General features: G+C 38.3%; 1 protein-coding gene across 2 annotated transcripts; it reads left to right on the forward strand.

Moving 5' to 3' along the window:
• The first annotated feature begins 3,834 nt into the window (after positions 1-3,834).
• On the forward strand, positions 3,835-20,093 carry LOC139981635 (uncharacterized). Of its 2 annotated transcripts, none has more exons than XM_071994173.1 (13): positions 3,835-4,255; positions 4,631-4,754; positions 6,114-6,369; positions 6,661-6,752; positions 7,963-8,013; positions 8,797-8,878; positions 9,381-9,460; positions 10,099-10,245; positions 11,188-11,314; positions 12,146-12,310; positions 12,701-12,802; positions 13,731-13,925; positions 14,842-20,093. In XM_071994173.1, exons 1-13 carry the CDS (start codon positions 4,192-4,194, stop codon positions 16,444-16,446), a joined length of 3,090 nt encoding a protein of 1,029 aa, XP_071850274.1. In that variant the 5' UTR covers positions 3,835-4,191; the 3' UTR covers positions 16,447-20,093. The 2 variants fall into 2 exon arrangements, with proteins under 2 accessions (XP_071850274.1, XP_071850275.1); XM_071994174.1 differs by having other exon boundaries at positions 3,836-4,255; positions 14,845-20,093.
• The last annotated feature ends 911 nt before the right edge of the window (positions 20,094-21,004 follow it).

A 21,004-nucleotide genomic window follows, 5' to 3' on the forward strand; every position in this document is an offset into this window, starting at 1 on the left:
GGGACTTCCCCATTCACTTTAAATGCCGTTTGTATGGGTACAATGAAGATCTGAATGATAATTTGATTCCGGAAATATTACATAGGCCTATTTAAAACATCAGAATCGCCAACATGTCTTACACTCATGTTCGCCACGCAGCGTGCTTTGTCAAACAGAGCGGAATTGATTCATGCATTAACTACCGTGATCAATTTGTGACTCCGTATAACCAATACGCAGTGTTAGGCTATATCATTATCAGTATGCCAAAAGCCTTACTCGACAGCGATCAATCGAAATCGTTGACGAGCCTGCATTGTACGCTGTGCTGATATTAATCGAAGTGTTCCAAATGCTATACATAGCCTATATATTGCGTAGTAACCATCAAATGGGCTACAACGCGTACAGCACGGCATCTTTTGCACATACTGTACTGCCAGTGATTTAAAACTATGGCTGTAACCATATCCTGAGTATCCGGTATTGTCCACAGACTTGACAAATATCATACAAAGAAACGTACTACACTAATTCATGCTGTTGCTAGTGTTTCGCTACAGTGACCGATTGTTCTATACAGCTTCTAGCTAGATTGTTCAGTCAGAATACTACGGATCTCTTGAAGTGACCTATGTAGATTTCAATATAATTCAACTCTGTTATCATTCTTATATGAAGTTGCGTTGTTAGGGGCAGGAGGTATTCCTACCACTATACTCGTCATTAATAAACGACATTGGTAGGTTGTGGTCAGAGCCGCAGATAGAGAGAGCTGACAACTCACAATTCGCCCCCATATCGTATCCATCGAGGGATTCCGTGTATATGATGCATGCGGTAGTTCTCTTGTACGCTGGTTGATATAGGCAGTATCGAAACTCTTTTAACTGACGAGAAACCGTTATGATGGGTGCCAGCTAGAATATCCGAATATGGGTAAATTCCTCAATAGATGGGAGTCCGTGGTAGGTCAGTGTCGTGTATAGGAGGTGCAAGTCCTACCCTCCCCCCCCCCCACCTATCGTCAGTCGGTGAAAGTGGCTCAGTCGGGAGAGTTTTGCATCACTACTTCGAGTAGCCTTCCCACTCTACACCCCACTTTCAACATCAGACAAAGTATTAATTAGAAAATCTTGCATTTAGGCATACTTATGTAGCACTAAGGTATAGTCTGAATGCACCACAGTGGACCATTTGATATCTATTTTGTTTCTTGGGGACTCCCAAATACCCCTACATGCATGGAGTCGGCTTCAATGACCCCAGTGAGTCCCCTCCTATATCCAATTTTTCATTCACACTTGGCGCTTCCATGAAAGTTCAGCCGATTTGTTAATCAGTCGAAAATAATTGGAATGTGCTACCACCCACCCCCATCATTGACATCATGTGGCATGTGGCACGCCACTGTTGCGTGTGTCCTCAGTACACCCACCCTCTCCCCCTTCTTTCCCCTGATCAGAATTCACGAACCTTGTAACACTGGAGGTGTGTTTCAATCTCATGCCTCCCGCTTGTGAGTCACGATTGTACAAATACATCAATGTTTTTATTCACACACATAAGGTCATATATTTTTAATGGCAGTTATGGAGAAGGAGACGGAAGGTGATCTCTTTATTTTTGGCAAAAGCTATAAGATTTGGTTGGTGGACTGGGGAGCATTTCTACTGGGGTTACCATTGTTGCTGTTTTATCATTACGCAAATGCCTAGTGGAGGCAGTGGAAAATGCCAGGTGGGGGAGGGGTTTTAATATATACAGTCACGCGTCGGTATAGAACTTGTAAACGGACACAAAATGGCACTCATTACCACGTGACTGTAAACCTTTTATGTCGCAACTCGCTCCATCCTATACACGGCTGTGATCGTGGTTAGAGTTCCTGTCTCTATAAAGGAACGGTAACTGAAGAGTGCTCTCGGACACTAAACTGGTATCTGGACAAACTCTCCCATACCACCCAGTGGCGTGCACAAGTGGGGGGGGGGTAGGGTTGTCCCCCACCTCCAATGTTAGTCGGGGTAAGACGCCCAGTCTGGGGATGTTTAATTATCAGTCGGGATGAATATGGTCACTGACGCGCCTTTTATAAAGGATCATGCCAAGGCGTAGCCAGTATGTAGCACTGTAGGCCCGGGCCTACACTTTTTTGGCCAAGTTATCTTTTTTTTTTAATAACACCCCATAATTCAAATCCATAAGCTTGCTGGACGAGTTTAAGAATCTAGACAGGAAAAACTATTTAAATGAACGTAGCAAGAATGTGGCTGAATTAGGTGACCTATTCTTCTGTCATCTAGGCTTTCATTTCTATCGCGTGCATTTTCATTAACACTCTGCCCGCCGAAAAAGACTAGGATCCGATCATGGCAGTTTTTTAACCCGTATACGCAGATAATATTTCAGTTGAGAAACATTCCACAGTCAATTAAACCTATCGTTGATTAACATACTTTATAGAGCTGCAGCACTTTGTTGCCTGTTAATTGTTGTCACGATCAGCGTTCCAAGTTCCAAAACAGCCTTTCGATAAACATTTATTAGCTACAGTTCATATGATTGTATCAAAGACAATTACTAGCTATAGTTGTATCAAAGACAAAAACAAGTATCAGAAGTTGAAAAGTAAGACTACTCTGTACATACATGTACCTTGCTAATTTTAAATACATTATATAGTATTGAATTATACGTACTATTTTAACTCGTTTGTTTTTTGGGTATAAAAGTCATATTGAATGAGGTGTCTCAAGTTAGCAAGAGGCCAGGGAACCAGAATGAACACTCGGAAAGGGCCGTTTCCGGCCATCTGGGGGGTTTGTAAAACCAACAATTTTCTTTTTCGCTCCGCGCCAACCGATGGTGGCGCTCCGCTCAGATAGTCGTGACTACAACTTTGAAAATCCTGTCTACGCCCATGATGCCCCTATATCTACATCAGTCGGAGAAAGTCCACTCTCCCACCCATACCTTTGGAATCATGTGCAGTGATTGGCCCTCCATAGGGCCGCTGGTTGGGGCAAGTGAAAGCCTCCTGAAACTTTTCCAGAACTTATATCAGTTTCAAATCAGTAGAACGATTTTGGAGGTAGACGTAAAGATAAATTATAGTCATTTTAAGTCAAAGAGATGTATATCAATTCTTGCCTATACTACTATCGTTTTCTCATGAAGTGGGGGGGGGGCATTAGTCACTGCTGGCGACGCCCCCCCCCACACTAGTGGTTCTCCTTTTGGAATTAAATTTTGGCTAACACATATTTTGTATTGCAAATATGTGGGGGTGCAATGTGGGGAAGGGTGGGGTGGGGCGTGGAACAAGTCATATCTTGTCAAACTTTGATTTTGTTACATTGCATTTATACAATATCGCACAATCACACTCTCAAATACATTGTACAAGTGATATCAAAATTCTTTCGAAACTATACCTCGTAAAACCAGGGAGTTGTTCCATAACAACTCCCTGGTAAAACGAAGTAGGCATACCATCATCCGCCTTCCCGCAACCGCGAACACATAGCAATTTCTATATTTGTTTTTGTAGCAGTTTATCAGTTTTTGAAATATGGTTACATATCGGATTCTGGCATGACCATTTACAGCATATCCTTTGCCTATCTTATGAAATTCATCCGTTGTATGTGTGCTCAAATAGCAGGAAACAACCTCCAAAACTCTTGTAAAAGAGTCATAATTATGTCGTCGGCATTTTGCTCGCACAAAGAGAAGTTCCTTATACTGTAAGGTATCTAGCATTGACTGGCAAACATAGTCTCGTGAAAATGGGTACAACAGACACAAATTTAAATCGCGCGAGAAGCACACACATGTGTGACTGACTATAACTTTCAGACAGTGCTACACATGTTCGTTCACAGCTGAGTCCAAGGGATACCACCGACCATGCTTGTTACAATGTGGGAAATTTGTGATGTTTCTAAGACAGAAGAACTGAGTTTAAGTTGAATTGACATCTGACATGCAACGATGATTGAGAAACCAGAATATTGGAATGCTCATATGACCTTCCAAGTTGGAACTTTGCTTAAATTCTAAAACAAAAACTGAAAAACAAGTGATCATTGGGTACCATAGGCTTAGACTTCAGATACTGAGATAGATAGGCTTACTGCAGTTTGTATAACTGGCCGCAGTTATTTACAGCAACCGACCAGGCATACGTTTGTAACTAACAGTAACATGGAGAGAAAGGCAAACAAGTTTGTTCACAAACTTGCAGAGAGGCTCATCAAACAATCTTATGGTAAGCTGGCATCTTTTTAGTTTCCAAGAAAGAAAGGGGGGGGGTGGAGTGTTTATGGGTTTTCAGTATAGGCCCTAGGCCTATACTGATGAAATGAAATTGATCAATAGATCATTAGTATGTTATTTTAGTGGCTGAAGAGACTATAAATACAACTGCCTCACAATAGGTGCTGCTGAAATTGGAATACACGTTCTGAATACTGTGTTACTATACCTAGACACTTGCAGATACAGGTCTGATACAGGGTACATTGTACAATGATTCAATTGTTGGAAGGGCTACTGTATTATATTGCAATTGCCCAATCATTATTTGCACTTGTATTGTCTTTGATTTGATTCTTCTTTTTTTTTAAATATTGTATTATTTCAGATGTTGCCCTAGACAGTGATAATCTCAGAAGAAGCTTTAGAGAAGTCGTGAGTGCAATGGAGAGAGGAAGATTGAAAAAGGAGTTGCTGCTACACTTTTCTCTCTATTTCAAGAAATTGATGCAGTAAGATTGGCATTTTTGTTTGGTAGTGCTAAGGACTCATTTCTTATGATTGCATCTACGTACCATTAAACGTCAGTCTGTGGCACAGCAATAAACTGGTTTTGTATCTTGCTTAATCACATCTGATTGAAAAGCTGTGCAAGTGTTCAAGGTCATCAGTAATGACCCCAAAGAAAATGACAGTATGATCCATCATGCTTATAATTGTCAAGAAATATTTTTAATAAAAAGACAATTTCCCAGTTTGAAATGTCTCAATTGATTTCTACTGTACCTTAAAGGCATTGAAGACTCGCCCGAAACCGCGTGCCGCACTCTGAAAAAGTCAACTTTCCATTGCTTGCAAGTGAGGTTTTCTTCTTGTCGCTACAAAATGCAGACAGTAATGAAACGTGATACCTAGTTATCTGTTATCTAGTCCTGAGATGTCCATCGCTGCTATGTACACTGTGTTGTGGGTATTGACCGTAGCTGTATGTATTGACTGTACGCTAGTGTCTAATTACCGACGGTAGCAATTAAGCTGTGTGTGTATTTTCTGGGATCAATGATGGTGTCTTACAGTACACTTCTGTTACACCTCATTCGAATCTAGGTCAGATTACCGGCATGAGACGTTTCTTTGTGCGTGAGTCTTCACACCCTATAAAACTTCTCTCACCACTCCATGAGAAAACTATAAAAAATTAAAAAGAAAGTAAGCTAATATTTCAGGCCTAGAATTACTCAAATTTAGCCAAGTTTGAAAAAAAAATACTAACAGGAGTTATATAATTTACTGGCTAAATTCATGTTCTCCCTGACATTTCCCTGAATTACAACAAACATCAGTTACTGTTCAGGCTTTTGAGAGCAGCCCAGTAATACTTGCTGACAATATGAGTAATACAGCTGGGCTAACTGTACAGTTTGTTTGATACAGAAATTGTGCCAATTATTTGACTGATGATCATTGTTAATGGACTGACCATGTGTTTACGTTCTTATTGTCTGACTGGCCAATAATTGCCAGTGCTTTTTTCCTACTTGCAAATGGCAAACTCTAATGGCATTTCAGCCAGTAAATAGCCAGAATTTCAAGGCCTGTATTCTGATGGCTGTTAATATTTTTTTGTGGGGGGGGGGGGGTAATCCTTCCCACGTATTCACTTGTTGTTGGTGTTTCATAGTTTTGTATACAATAGAGCAGATGAATATAATTAATTATAGGGTTACACAAAAAGTGTAACCAAACGTTACATTATTATCATCATTTCACTCAAACACAATGATTCTATACTGTTCATCACCTCTGTTTTCTCTTCTAGATAGTAGATACCATGATTAAAATATTCTTGCTTGCAAATCTTTTTATCTCAGCAAACTTCATGCCGATTCCAAGTTGAAGGCAAAATCACCAGCCTCTGATCCCGAATTGCCAACACACCCTGAATTAACAAATGATCGGACTGCTACTTCTACAGAGTTTATGTTCAACCTCTATTCTCAAGAGCAGGAGAAGATGCCAGAGATTCCATCCACAGGGTCAGAAAAAGGGAAGGAGATGCTAATGAGGTTATGTGCACCCTCAGAGCCAGCTTCAATCAAAATATTACTCACTCAATTTGAAGACAAGGTAGGCTTCCATTTTTGAGAACGTCTTAACTTTGATCTAATGTGACAGAAATTGGGGGAAATGATTTTTTTAATTCGCTTTCTTATTAGCTTAAGTCTTGAAATGTGACTCAGGAGTCTTTCTATATTATTTCATTTTATTATGAGCAAATGTGATATTTTTTTAATAATACACAGCCTCACTACATGGTACTTTGGTTTGTTCTGTGCTGATGCACTCTTTCGATATATACTCTTCATATTTTTGACACCGTTCTCGTCTTTTCTTTTTTCATGTTTTTGTCTCTAACAGATGTCATACACCCAGATGAAAAAACTCCTCAACATAATAATAGGACAAAAACAGCCAGAAATTATTTTTAAATATCTTACCATGGTTGTGGCGTAAGTAATTTTAACAATTTTGGTCGGGTTTCATTTAGAAAGTGTAGCAAGATTTTTTGGCATCCAAAAAATATTCATTTATGGAACGTTAAGATGACTTCAAAATGTTAAGTTCTTCTTCATAAGAAAAGTAGCAATTTCCCACCAAAGTATTAATTGTCCAGTTAATATTTTAACAATTTTTTGCAACAAAATTACCCAATTCCTTAATCTAATAAGCGAGTAATTCTATGCTATTCTAATTCCACATGATGCTGCAAAATGACAAAATGTTTATTTATGAAATGTCAACAATTTACTATATAACAGTTTGCAGCAAAATGATTTAGTGATCACTATAAATACAAACTTTCATCAGTTCAACATTTTGCACAAAAATGATGCATTACACTAACATAGGAACCCATCATTTTAATTTGCGGCAAAATGATAAAATGAAGTAAAATTTCAGCTCAGATCTCCTAAAATTTTGATGGCGCCGTAACGTTTCCATGGCACTTAGATTTCTGTGAAGTTTTTTCATGGCGTGTTTGCAGTGACAGAAGTTACAACCATAAACAAAACCATTGAGAGCCGCCAGGTAGTTCAGCCTGTTTCTACGGTGGCCCCAGTACACCATTGTTCTGAACAGTGCAAAAAGTGTACACATGACAGCTGCTACTTTTACATAGTATCGGGGGACCCTCAAATTCCTGGCGTGTATGCCACATTGTTTTGTGTTGTAGTGACAATATTTGAAATGGATGGCAACGTTGGGATAATCTATTGCACACTGAAGAACTTTAAATTGAAGTTTAAGTTGTTACATGGTATGACATGGATTTTACTGTAAGTGGGGTGGGGGCAGGGGAGGGGTTAGCTAACATGGTATGACTTGGATGCTACTGTAAGTGGGGTGGGGGCGGGGTGGGAGGGTTAGCTAACAGGATAGACTATCTAACATCTGCATGGAATGTCCTTTTAAGACCAGCAACCATACCAGTTTAATACTGTTATCCATTATTGTTATCCATTATTTCATATGCCCTATATAGAGATCATTCATCAAGTTGATCGAGACTTTTAAGCTAGTTATTACCAAACGTTGTTTGAGAAATATCTAAAAATTCCATTTGATTGTTTATCACAGGGTTTACAGTTAACTTGTGAGTCAAAACTTTTGACAGATTTCAAAATGTTTCTCACAACATTCGTTTCTCTTTTATTTTAGACATCTCGGTGTAGAACTGGAACCTGCATTAGCATCTTCAAATAAAGAAATGTAAGAAATCAGTTTATACTGACATATATGATTGGTAAGAGGGTATGGCTAAAGAAATGTGAGAGTAGAGTTCACTTTAAATATCAATATCAATGGTAATAGAATATGGCTAAAGAATTGTGAGAGTAGAGTTCACTTTAGATATAAACATCAATGGTAATAGAGTATGGCTAAAGAATTGTGAGAGTAGAGTTCACTTTAAATGTATACATCAATGGTAATAGAGTATGGCTAAAGAATTGTGAAATACTAAAACCCCCTACTAATGATGCAGCTCATTAGCTTGACAAGTTCCTTTTCACATAATGAATCAGTGGACTAATTACACTGTAGTTGTTCTAGTTTAAGTAAACACTCCGTAGTATTTACATGAACATGCAGTAAAGTTACTCTAGTCATGCTATGTATGTATGTATGTATTTTACGTAGATCCTCCTGCAAGCAGGAACTCGCAAAGAAGCCTCATTGGCTTATCAAAGCCGCAAGCTGACCGAAGTCAGTCTCTTAGATTCATATTTAACGTCCATGATTATGAATTGTCAATTATCAACAACTCTGTAACTGGACGACATACATTAATCTTGGAGTGACTCAATCTTGAGACCTTATATGATTGAAAGGCACCGGCGTTAACCACTGAGCTAACACTCCTTTACTAATGAAGTAGCTGCTATGGAAATAGTATATATGGTTATGTACATCCAGTTGTTAACACACAGACATGCTCTAATCTCTCTGTTGCTATGCTCATATATGGTTTATTTTTCTTTTCACTTTCTCAAGGTGCACCGACCTGCATGACTTTGTTGGAAACCTACTTTCCGTGGTTCACTTCCGAAACAGAATGACTGGAATGTCATTTCCGGTAAGGTCGATGGATCTCATTTCCCACCGAGTTTTAATTATTACACAGTGATTCTTCCGTACCATGATTACAGGGTCTGTGCTTGAACTCGATAAATCACTCAAACATTAATATGACATATCTGCCTTTATTTTCTTGAGGTCTTATTATTTTCCATGTCAAACAGCTTTTTCAGTTTGATCAGCAAATACTCCCAACCTAGCCAGGGTTACTCCAAAAATAAAGAAGATCTAACAACTACAAGCTCCTAGTGTTGTGTGTTATCTGTGGAGGTCAAAGGTTGTTTGAAGCCAAAACTTGTCAATCTTATATGCAGTGTGTTATAAAATGTTATCATAAGAAACATGGCAAGGAATCACTAAGCCTTTGGCTGCCTGGTCATTAATTTGCAGAGTGGAACATCTACCAATTTTGGTTTTTGAATCCGAGACCGACTTTGATCATCCTTAAGAAATATTTACGCAGATTAATTCTGGATTGTCTCCCTCTGTTTATCTTACAGAGACACTGGAGTCCAAAACTTGAGAGCATCTTGTCCGCTTTGTTATCAATGTTGGTGGATCTATCCGCTTTTCTGTCAAGGTAAAAAACAGACTTATAAGTTTTGTATGAAAGTACCGGCATAAAATTTTAAGATATTGCACCATGCGGTGAGGAGAAAGTGTACATATGTAGACCACATAAGGAAAGTGTCCTGTGATACATATGTGTGGCTAATTGTTGCAGACTTTCCTGCTTTACTTCTCAGAGTATGTTTCTGAATCTAAGGATTTCACCACAGTTTTTGCCCTCTTCTTTTCCATTTGGTTTCACTCTCAATTTGATTAGCTTTGAGGATGTCTAACATTTTCTTTATTTCTCTAAGAACAAATGATTTAACTCATAACGAATGGATTCTAATGCTATGCACTCTCCTATGGTTGTCAAAAATAAGATAAAAAATATGCATTTGAAATTCAATTGAGCATATTCTAAGTGTACCTGAATTCTTTACCAACTTAATTTTCTTAATTGTGGAGTTTCCTTGATGTGTGTGGTCTGTTGTAAATTCTAACAACATCTTTGGCAACTCGGAAAGGACAAGGAAGTTTCTATTGGAAGAAAGGAAATATTTTATAGGGTGTGGAAGATGCTTGTTTTCCTTCTTGCTATTCTCAATTTCAAGATGTTACTTTGGTGGGGATAGTTGTTAGAAATAATGTTTTACTGTCCCCTGTCAGGTCTTCCGATGAACTCACACAAGAAGCAAAGAAGATGGTTTCTCTAGTCCTCCTTCACCTGGAGCATTCTCCATCTCATTTTCTGGATGTTCTCTTGCAACTCTCCTCTTCTTCTCGAGATGCTGAATTCTTGGCTCCGCTCTTCAGGTCAGAGACTTTGGGGCGAGAAGTTAAATTGATCTGTGTAAATTATTTACAGGCTGTTTTGTATGCCCTGACTATGTGTTAGTGTTTCATAATTTGCTTTTGTATTTTGGAATACTGGAATTGCTTAAATCTCACATTCTTGTCATCTGATAGTGTTTCTTACCTCACATACTGATCATTTGGGAGTGTGTTATGCCAAATGAGCTGATCATGTGGGAGTGCTTTATACATGCTTGTCTTGTGATAGTATATCATACCTCACATACTGATCATGTGATAGTGTGTCATACCTCACATACTGATCATGTGACAGTGTTCCATACCTCACGTACCGACCATGTGATAGTGTTTCATCCACACATACTGATCATGATGTGATAGTGTGTCATACCTCACATACTGATCATGTGTTAGTAGTGTATCATACCTCACATACTGATCATGTGATAGTAGTGTATCATACATCACATACTGATCATGTGATAGTGTGTCCTACCTCACATACTGATCATGTGATAGTGTATCATACCTCACATACTGATCATGTGATAGTGTATCATACCTCACATACTGATCATGATGTGATAGTGTGTCATACCTCACATACTGATCATGTGATAGTGTGTCACACCTCACATGTACTGATCATGTGATAGTAGAGTTTCATACCACACAAACTCATCATGATGTGATAGTGTGTCATACCTCTTATACTGATCATGTGATAGTGTGTCATACCTCACATACTGATCATGTGATAGTGTGACATACCACACATACTGATCATGTGATAGTAGTGTGTCATACCTCACATAATCATCATGTGATAGTGTGTCATACCTCATACTGATCATGTGATAATGTGTCATACCTCACATGTACTGATCATGTGATAGTGTGTTATACCTCACATACTAATCTGTATTCTCTTCTTCATCACAGGCGTACTTTGTGCCAGTATAATTTCTCGAACTCTAATTTGAGCTTCCTGAAATACGTCTGTGCGATTCGAAAGGCTAAGAAGATCTTGTACTCATCGATCCCAACAGAGGTGGACACTTTGATAAAGGTAATATCCAAAGACCTATAATTTAACTTCTAATGTTATGATGCCCGTAACTAATTAAAGCAGCTAGTTGCATTGAATTACACTCATGACTTTCTGTGAAACTCACAAAGTATTCCTTCATGTCAATAATATTTTCACAGATGATTTATCTACACCTAGCACATAATTCATATTAAACTGTTGCAGCCGATTCATGTGCTAGTAAACAATACTATTGTACCGTTATGTTAAACAAGTAAACACTATAATTGTTATCATAAAATATCATTGTACCATGTAATACTATATGCAACAATATTATTGTGATGTTTTATATATTATATATTATTGTATGATACTATGTGAATCGGACCGACAGAAGTTGTTAAGGTAACTGAATTGTTGAAGGTGATTACTGTGACTGCACTTTACTTTACATTGGGGCAAGAAGTTGACCTTGGACATATGAAACCGTTCTTGTTTTTACGAATAGTTGATACAAGCCTGTTCATGCATTAACAACATTGTGTCATAGAGATGTGTCACTGCATTAGGAATCGTAAAATTCAGATAAGTAGATTGGCAAAACCACCATTTTATCCTCTCATGTACGCTCTTTGTAAACAGTGACTTCAAGCTTCAGTGTTAAGAATTGGAATGGCGTTTTTAATACAATTTCCAACCTCTACGTCTGGAATCTGGGTAATTGACATGAAATATCAATGTCCTTATTCCCAATACTACGTAGAATTTACGTAATGAACAGGAGGTAATATTTTAGAGTTTTGAATTTTGTCTTTCAAGTGGAATGAATATGTGAAATGATTTCACAAATGTTTTTCTTCTTTCAAGGAGGTAACTTTCAAAACGCCCTCTAACTTGGTCATCTGGCTCCAAGAATCCGCAGATCAGTGGATGCGGCAAATCCGGGAGAAATCCAAACCAGACGACACCAGGGATATCGTCAAATTTATTCTCGAAGGAGCCGAAGAAGAGGACACTGAAGAACTTGTCAACGTAAGTAAACAGAAGTCAGATACTTCTTCACAACCATGGCGACAGGTTACAGACTCTGAGTTTCGTTAAGCAATGTTGAAATTGTATTGAGAAAGGAAAGGTTTTTACTAGGAACAATGTGAATCAAATTTTGTAAGTCTCGAGTATTTTTATATCAGCCTAAGCTATTCAAAAATCTTTCTCAACTGATAGATTAAATGACAGGGGAAAAGAAGGGGAAAAACTATTCTGTGAACAAACTACTTTTAAAGAGTACAAAATCCTGCAAAGGCAAATGTATAAATGTGAGATGTTTTGATCCTAGTAGGAACTTTCTCGAGAGTTGAAAGAATTCTGATTATAAATAGAGGAGACAGTAAACAATTTGTCTCATACGATTTTTCTTTGTAGTTATTGACCACAGATGAAAAGGACACCATGGAGGACGAAATACTCGACGCAGAGGAAGAGGCCGGTCTGTTCTTTGTCGATAAATCCCAAGATGATGTTCAGGTACTTTCTTTCATAGATCTTACTTACTTATCACCTTTTGTTTCATACCTGTCTAACGACCCAAATTATTCAGGGAGTCAAGAAAAAAAAAACTGATAGCAAACTGCTTATTCACTACAAAAAAGCTAGGCCTGTGTAGGTAAATATGTGAAACGTTTATAGAGGACCTGATGTTCTGGTCCTAGCAGGATCTCTTTCAGATGCTAGCATTTAGCCTCTGAAGAAGATTTCTTGAATTTATTGGGTAAAATAACTGTCCTCTGAATTTGTCAAGAGAACTGAAACAATTCTTAACATTAAGCCAAGACCTGTTGAGAAATAAAAAAGTGGTGTTTGTAGACAACTGTTTGCTCTGGGTAAGGTCTCTTGCCATGCCATGTAAAATGTACTTCAGCACAACATATGTGACTGGTACATTAATGCGTTAAAAATCTTGAGAAAATTCTGTTCGCTTTTTACAGCAGCCTAGCTTTGTCCTAGGTCAAATAATGTAAGCCTTGCATAGTTTGCCTTGCCTGTAAGACTGTTTTCTTACAACCACATAACTTTAATCATCTTCTGCAATTCATTGTATTTATTTCGCATAAACATTACATTCCTTATATATAAAGCAGATAATTAAGTTTTCAATAGGTTTCCCTCCACCCAAATGACTTGTGCATAAAAACTAAGCGTTGCTTAAACATTTTTTAGAAGCAAAAACAAGAGGACAACAATGAGTGTACTTGTTCTTAGCATCATTTGCATATAAAAGTCAAGGCAACCAATGTTTCTTCGAGAACAGAAATAGATGCCTACTCGCTGCATTCATGTTCAAGAAGAATGTTTGGAAGGAACGTAAAATTCAAGAACCCAACTGAGATATATTCCTGAAGTGTGCACATTTATCTAATACAAAGTGCATGTTTTAAATGATTTCACCGTACAGGGTATTCTACCGCAAGAATTGAGCATGTTTGAGGATCAGAGTGGCGAGGAGGTCGATAGCGACCTGGAAGAGGAAATGAACCTTGCCGATGAACTTTTGGCGGAATTAGACAGAGGTACCGGAAGGACATCGTCGGGGATAGAGTTGGACGTGGACAAAGAAGACAAATTGAAGAACGATGACATGCAGGTTGAGGTGAGGTCAAAGGTTAACATCAAAGCATGTTGGGATTAATGGAGAAATTGAGGCAAAAAGAACAAAAAAGAAAACCAAATCATGGGGAGAAGAAAAGAGGTTAACGTTCCAAGAAAGAGATTAGGGTTCACATATTTTAATAGTATAGAACAAGTGTTCCCTGAGTAGGTTAACAGTGCATTGCCATGTGAAAATTTTGAAGTTCCCTTGCTTTCATAGTGGGAAGATTTTGTCCATTTAAGTGACTGTACAACATAGCTACTACATAGACCATAAAGGTTGGTTAGATGCAAGAGCGGCAAGACTAGTTGTAAAGTCTAAAGAGTGTGTCCATTAGTTCTATATCTGTTTGAAGATCTATATCTGTTTGAAGACCTTTCTCTTTGGAAACTTATACCCTTAGTTGCTCTATCCTTTATAAATTCTTCCTCAGCTTTTCTTCTAGTTTTAAGTTTTGTATGAAGATATTTTTTGTCGACTGTCTGTAATTAAAAACAGAAATAAATGTTAATGTCTTGAGTTTCAAAACATAGTTGAGGGCTCCTCTGGAAAGCAGTGCTTCCGCACTGAGCAAGACTACCCTCATTAAAGATGACAATAATAACAAAAAATAAGGACATTTGTCAATGCTAGTAACATGTTTTACAATCCATCACTGGCATATTGTTGAACAAACGGTTTTGGATTTCATTCTTTGGTACCGTTGTATTTGATTTAAAGCAACATGAACAGTATAAGATAATTAGATATAGACCTGAAAAGAGGTGTAGATACCCTCTGGACACAATTAGCAACAATGGAAATGACTTGTAAACAGATCATCTTTCTTCAAGCTCTTTTCTCTTGTGTTAACTTTGTCACATTTCTCCAAGGTTACATGATATTTCTTTCATTCAAAAATCCTTTCTTGTTTCAGCAGAAGGACTCTGGAAACCAACTAGAGAGTGCTGAGCCAATGGATACCTCAGAAGATCCTGCAGGGCGCAGTGGTCCAGGTCAGAGGTCAAGATCTCCAGAGCTGTTTGTAATCCAGGAAGAAGTCAGCTTTGAAGAAAGGAGGGCACAAGCTCTGGGACTTTCGGGACAGCTGAGCGAGTCGCGCCCAGAGGACAGAGATGAAGAGGAGGAGGAAGATGATGATGAGGAGGAGGAGGAAGGAGAAAAGTCAGACGAAGAAGAGGATGAAGACGAAAATGACGACCAGAGCGATTCAGAGGAAGATGAATCTGCGCATAAACTGGAAAAAATGCAGGTAACGTCAGAGGTCAGAAGCAACCTACGGTCATCACCACGGAAAGGAAGAACAATTAGTGATGGAACTGTGGCTGTAGATAGCCTGGCAGAAAGAAGACTGAGGTCAAAGGAGTCCACTCAGAGATCACCATTACCACAGAAACGTAGAGAAACCGAGAAGGGAGCGAAAGGAACAGGTTTGAGGGAAGATGATGCTAGCTCAGTAGAGATATTGTCATCTGATGAGGAATCTGTTAATACGACGTCACCAGGAGCAGGAAGACGGCTTGCGGATAGGTCAGAGGACAGAAGACAAGCTACGACATCACCCCGAATGACACCGCACAAGAAAGGGACAGTTTCCGATCAGGATTCCTCCGAGAGTGAAGTTGAATCTACAGATGATGAAGAAGCAGACAATCAGGATGGAAAAGGAATGTCAAGGTCGGGGGAGGTCTTGCCGCTGAGGTCAAAGATCAAAGAGAAGGATTCACCATCAAAATTTGAAAGAGGAAACAGTCAGAAAGGTGAAGATGAACATTCAAAGAGTCCCGATGTCTCGCCTGTTGAAATTGGAACGAATCAAATGGAGGAAACCAAAAAAGGATCGTCGAGTTTTCACGAGGGAACTGATGGGGATGAAGGAAAAGACTCCAAGCAATTTGAGAGACGGCAGGGAAAAGCCGTGCAAGAAGCATTGAGTTCACCACGGATGTTGAGAAGGAGTCGGAAATCCGGTGGGCAAAAGGAGGTAATGGGGGGAGAGAGGGGTGCTAAACAACACCCCGAGAGTGTTACAGAGGTTGTATCGAGCTCGGAAGTAGACGAGAACGACCCCACAAATAGAGGCCACGAGCGGCTGTCATTCCCGATGCTTGAAACTGTGACGAGGAGCACCGTGAAAGGATACACATTCAGTAGGAAGGACCGGAAGAGGGAAGCTAAATCAAACGAAGGGAGGAAGTCCTTCAAATTTCCAAAGGGAGCTTTAGATACAGATAAGGGAAACGAACCGGAACTTGATGAGGATGAGATAGATCAGGAGGATGGAAGGGAGCAGGAGGAAGCAGGTAAAGATCAGTCAAAAGCAGTCAACAAGGAAGTAGCCGACTACATTCACCAACTCAGGAAACAGTCGGAGATGGTCACCAACAATCTCGCACCGAGAAGATCGACGAGGATTCGATTGTCAAGTACGTCGAGCGTCGAAAGCAGTACCAATCGAAGAGACAACCTCCGGAGTGTCAAAAGAATGACGTTGAGGTCGAGGCAATCGTCTCATTACTAAATTATCAAAGCTTTCGAAATTTTCAATCAAACTCGAAAAGAATTTATGGTCATGGAAATGTAAGGAAATTCCAGCAAATATTGCAGCAAATATTTTGCTCTAACTCTATTTGTTTTTGTGTAAAGTTGTTTATTAAATACTTTCATTCATTAAGCCTGGATCTAATGGGTGCTATTGTATCCACAATGCCAGTTTTAATTCAAGTAAGGGGAGCTTTACTGTCAGTGAACATGCAGACCTTAGAACACGCCATTCAACTGAACTTGCATTGGCAGTCAAAGTATGATATGGGATAGCTGTCATCTGGACACTAAACAAAATGGTCCCCACTGCAATGTGTCTTTGTATCTAATGAGGAAAATAAGTCACATCTTACTTTGTTGTATAAAATGACTTTTTATTTAAAACCAAAATGCTATTGAAAGAAAATCTTCAAGGTAATTATAACATTTATACTAAACAGCAAACTAAATCAAGTTTTAGGACTAAATAGGAGGAAATTGTTTTCGTTTGAAGATCTACTATTGTATATTATTAGTAAGGAGCTTGATTTGCCAAAGGATAATTCAAACTTTTTTGAGAATTAAACTAAAGTTAGTATAGTTAAGCACTACATTTGGTAATCTTTTAACTTCATCACAGAAGATCCTGTCAGGAGACATGGGAAGTTATTTACCTTCAGGTTAGGGAAAATACTCATAGAGCGACGATTTAAATATGAATATAGCATTCAGTAGAGTAAAATGACAGGGGTATAATGAATGCAAAGCTGGCATAACACAAAGGGTTGGCCTGAGTACCGGGGAGGGGGGGGGGGGGAGAGTATGGCCAGGTAATGTCAGCTTAGTTTCAAACATGGTTATTTGGTAAAATATCAGCTATGTTTCTTGCATTGAAAATGAGGTAAGCTTCTGATTTGGAATCTGGAAATGTATTGCTTAAACTCCAGGCAAGGAGATTAAAACGTAAGCATCTGGCAGGGTGGCTCAGTCGAATTGAAGCTATGCTTATGACATGACCGTTCAGGTGTCTAAATTGACTTTGTAACATGGTTGTTTGGTGTAATCATAAGCTAGGCTTCTTGCAAGCTAAATCCAAGCTGAGCTTTAAAATTTGTCCTTCATAGAATCTAGCATTTTCCCATGAACATGAAGCTTGTTTTATACTTGTTCAGGTAGTGTGAGATACACTTGTGACATAGGTGTTAAGGAAACATAAACATAGGTGTTCAGGAAAGTATAAACCTAGGTGTTAAGGAAATACAAACATTGGTGTTCAGGAAATTTAAACTTAGATTGTAGTCTGATCAATGATTCAAACACAATTTATTTTACAAGTGGAGGACTAAAAGGTTTCTCTTTTGTATCCTAGAAACACGTCTTGCCATTCATATCACATATGGCGAAGAAATTTAAAAACCGTGATTATTTATTACAACTTTATAATACTGTTGTACCCATAGTAGTTACATTATTTATATCTCTTTAAGACGTTGGATGACATTTCTGGAGTCAAAAGGTTGGGATGGGAGGCTGCTTTTACCTGGATTCAAAGACTCAAGTATCTTGTGTTTAAGCGTGATCAAACATTAATATTAATATTAATTTTGTTGGTACTCTGTCTACTACTTTGTGCTAATAGATTTGTTTGGAAATTTTGGTGGATACTAAAGTGAAATTAAAGACATAAATATGAAGCAACTGAGAATATAATTGCTTAATATCATGTTGCCTTAAGGTATCTAAGATCATGAGGTTTTTTGCTGATTTCCTTTTTCTTCGATGAATTCGCAAAATTCATTGCCAAGGGTAGTATTGTGTTCTTCACCATAGTTGTTATCTTAAGACTATGATAAGGCAATGTTAAACAGCTAACAACTTAATAGAAAAGACTGTGCTATGACTGACATATATTGTGTTTTATCAATAAAACATACAAAGTTTTTTTTGGAGCACAATCTGTTCTTCGACAAGAAATGCCATTCTTTTCCTTCCTTCCATTCATCCCCAAAAAATATCTTTGTGAGACATACATCACTTTGTAAAAAAATTACCTTTAAGCTTTAATATACTATATATAGTTCATAATTGGGTTGAACAAATGAATTGTTTACTGTTACTTCGTGGGTTAGTTTTTAAGTAGGTTGGTTTTATAGGAACGTATTTCTATGGAGAGACATTCAAGGTGCCTGCATGCTTTAGGTTATAACTTTGTACGATTGTGATCAAGTCATGTAATATTTACTTATAAATAGGATAAACTTCAATCGTGCTGAGAGATTTGTATGGCAGTGTTGTTATGATTCAAGTCACATAATGACCCGTGTGATGAATTATGATGGGAGTCCCATAACAAGTCATGTAATGAGTTATGATGCGAGTCACATAACGAGTCATGTAAGCAGTTATGATGTGAGTCACATAACCAGTCATGTAATAAGTTGATTTGAGTCACATAATGATTCATATAATCAGTTATGATGCGAGTTATGTAGTGACTTGTGTAATGAGTTATGAGTGAGTCATGTAATGACTCATGTTATGAATTATGATGTGAGTCACGTAACGTGTTAGGATGTGAGTCATGTAATCAGTTATGATGTGAGCCACGTAATGATTCATGTAATGAATTTTGATGTGATTCCCATGATGAGTCATGTAACAAGTTATGATGTGAGTCACATAATGAGTCATTTAATGAGCTGTAACCAAACAGGTCCTCGCATGTTACATTCTCAAATGTTGGCAAACAGTTGAGACATGTTGAGCCTGATTGTGTATGTAAATTAGTTTACATTACACCAATGTAGATTGACAAATACAAGACCAACAGACAATCATTAAGTTCATTGTCTCAAGTGGAACATGAACAAATTTAAAAAAAGGCAATGTTTGTCATATTTGTATTGATCGCAATGTTAAATTTCTGTACAGTTTGTAGGTCTACACGTTTATTTCTTACACTTTGATTGATATTAAACAATGTTAAACACATTTCGTTGAAACTTTGATGACCGAATTTGGACAGAATTATGAAAACTTGGACAATTTCCTCATTGTAGGAAAGCCTTCTAAAACCTGTTGTTTCAACCTCAATTTCATATTTCGTTTTGAATTTTCTTAGACCATGAGTGATAAAGCTACAAAATTTACAAGATCTTATTGTTAATACATAAACCTCGAGGTATGGGCCCAGACTACGGGTTACTTGAATCTGATTGGCTGATAATGGTAGACATAATCAGTAAGGATATACATATCTTAGTAGAAGTGATGGATGACAATAACCGTGATTTTGGTAGAAGAAATCTTCAGTATGTGATGAAGCATCTTGACTTCCTCAGATTGGAGGTGTAAATACTCGGGTAACTATATGTACACTTTGAAAGATGTCAAAACGGATGTATATTATTGTGAAGATTTGTGGTGTTTCTATGCCATCAAATATTTTGATGTTTTATTGCTCTACTGAAATTTTAAGTTCATCACTTTTGTACGAACTTGTTCAAAATATCTCAAAAAAGGGCAGGTTTGTTTTACATGATGATTTTGTCACTTGGCAGTTATCTACACCCTGTTTGTTATCAAGCAATCGTTTTGTTAAAAAGATCGTTTATAATTCAGAAATACAGCAATTCAAGAATCATATACACACCATTTCAGTGGTTTATTTTCGTTTGATGCCTGTGTGGACACATTTTATGGCTTAAAGGGGGTTTACCACTGTTCCAAGGGTTATCGTCCCCCTCCTCTCGCATCTGCCGCAAGTCAGGGGTCAGAAGTGTTCTTCTAAATTTTAGTTTAGATCATTGGCATCGACTTTTTTTAGATGTATTTTTAGTACGACATATCACTAATGATGTCCAACCCCTCTACCCCCTCCACACACACACACATACTTCTTGTAGATTGGAGCCCTTAATGGAGTTTGACTTTCATGGTTTGATTGAAAATGTCCACAACCCTAAGCAGTTACCCAGATTTACAAGTCTGCCGAACTCATCGATTCCAGTTGGTGTGATGAACGCGGCTGGGTGACTAAATCTTCAAAACCCGTGTATGGGGTCATGTACCACAATTTATTGTTCCACTGACTTGCACCGACTAAAATAAGTCAGGCTTCCAAGCCCCCTTAAACATAGACGTTTTCAACTCAGCTTATCCTACCCACTACCCAATAGTTTCTGGCTTTGGCTTATCGTGGCACCTGAAAGTTATATAACTATAACCGTTTTGACTTTGAGCTAGAAGAGCAAGCTTAACATACTGAATTCAGCTTCCCACCCAGTCCTTCCGACGGCTACCTCCGGACAATGATATCCACATTAAAGCAAAGAATTTCTAAAATGCTTTAAATGACTTTCAATCCTCCTGTGGTCCTCTACATGGATCGGGGGGGGGGGGGGTGGACCCGTTGGACAATTTCTAAAAGGACAATGATATTCTGCTTGGAGCAATTCCCGTTCCTGACCTGGCCTTCAATTATTTTTGCCTATTTTGATCGAAAATTGGTTGTGTCGTCCGTGTCAATGGGTACGGGTGATCAGGGAACTATTATC

Source organism: Apostichopus japonicus, chromosome 15 (assembly GCF_037975245.1).
Source record: "Apostichopus japonicus isolate 1M-3 chromosome 15, ASM3797524v1, whole genome shotgun sequence".
In the NCBI taxonomy this organism is placed as follows: domain Eukaryota; kingdom Metazoa; phylum Echinodermata; class Holothuroidea; order Aspidochirotida; family Stichopodidae; genus Apostichopus; species Apostichopus japonicus.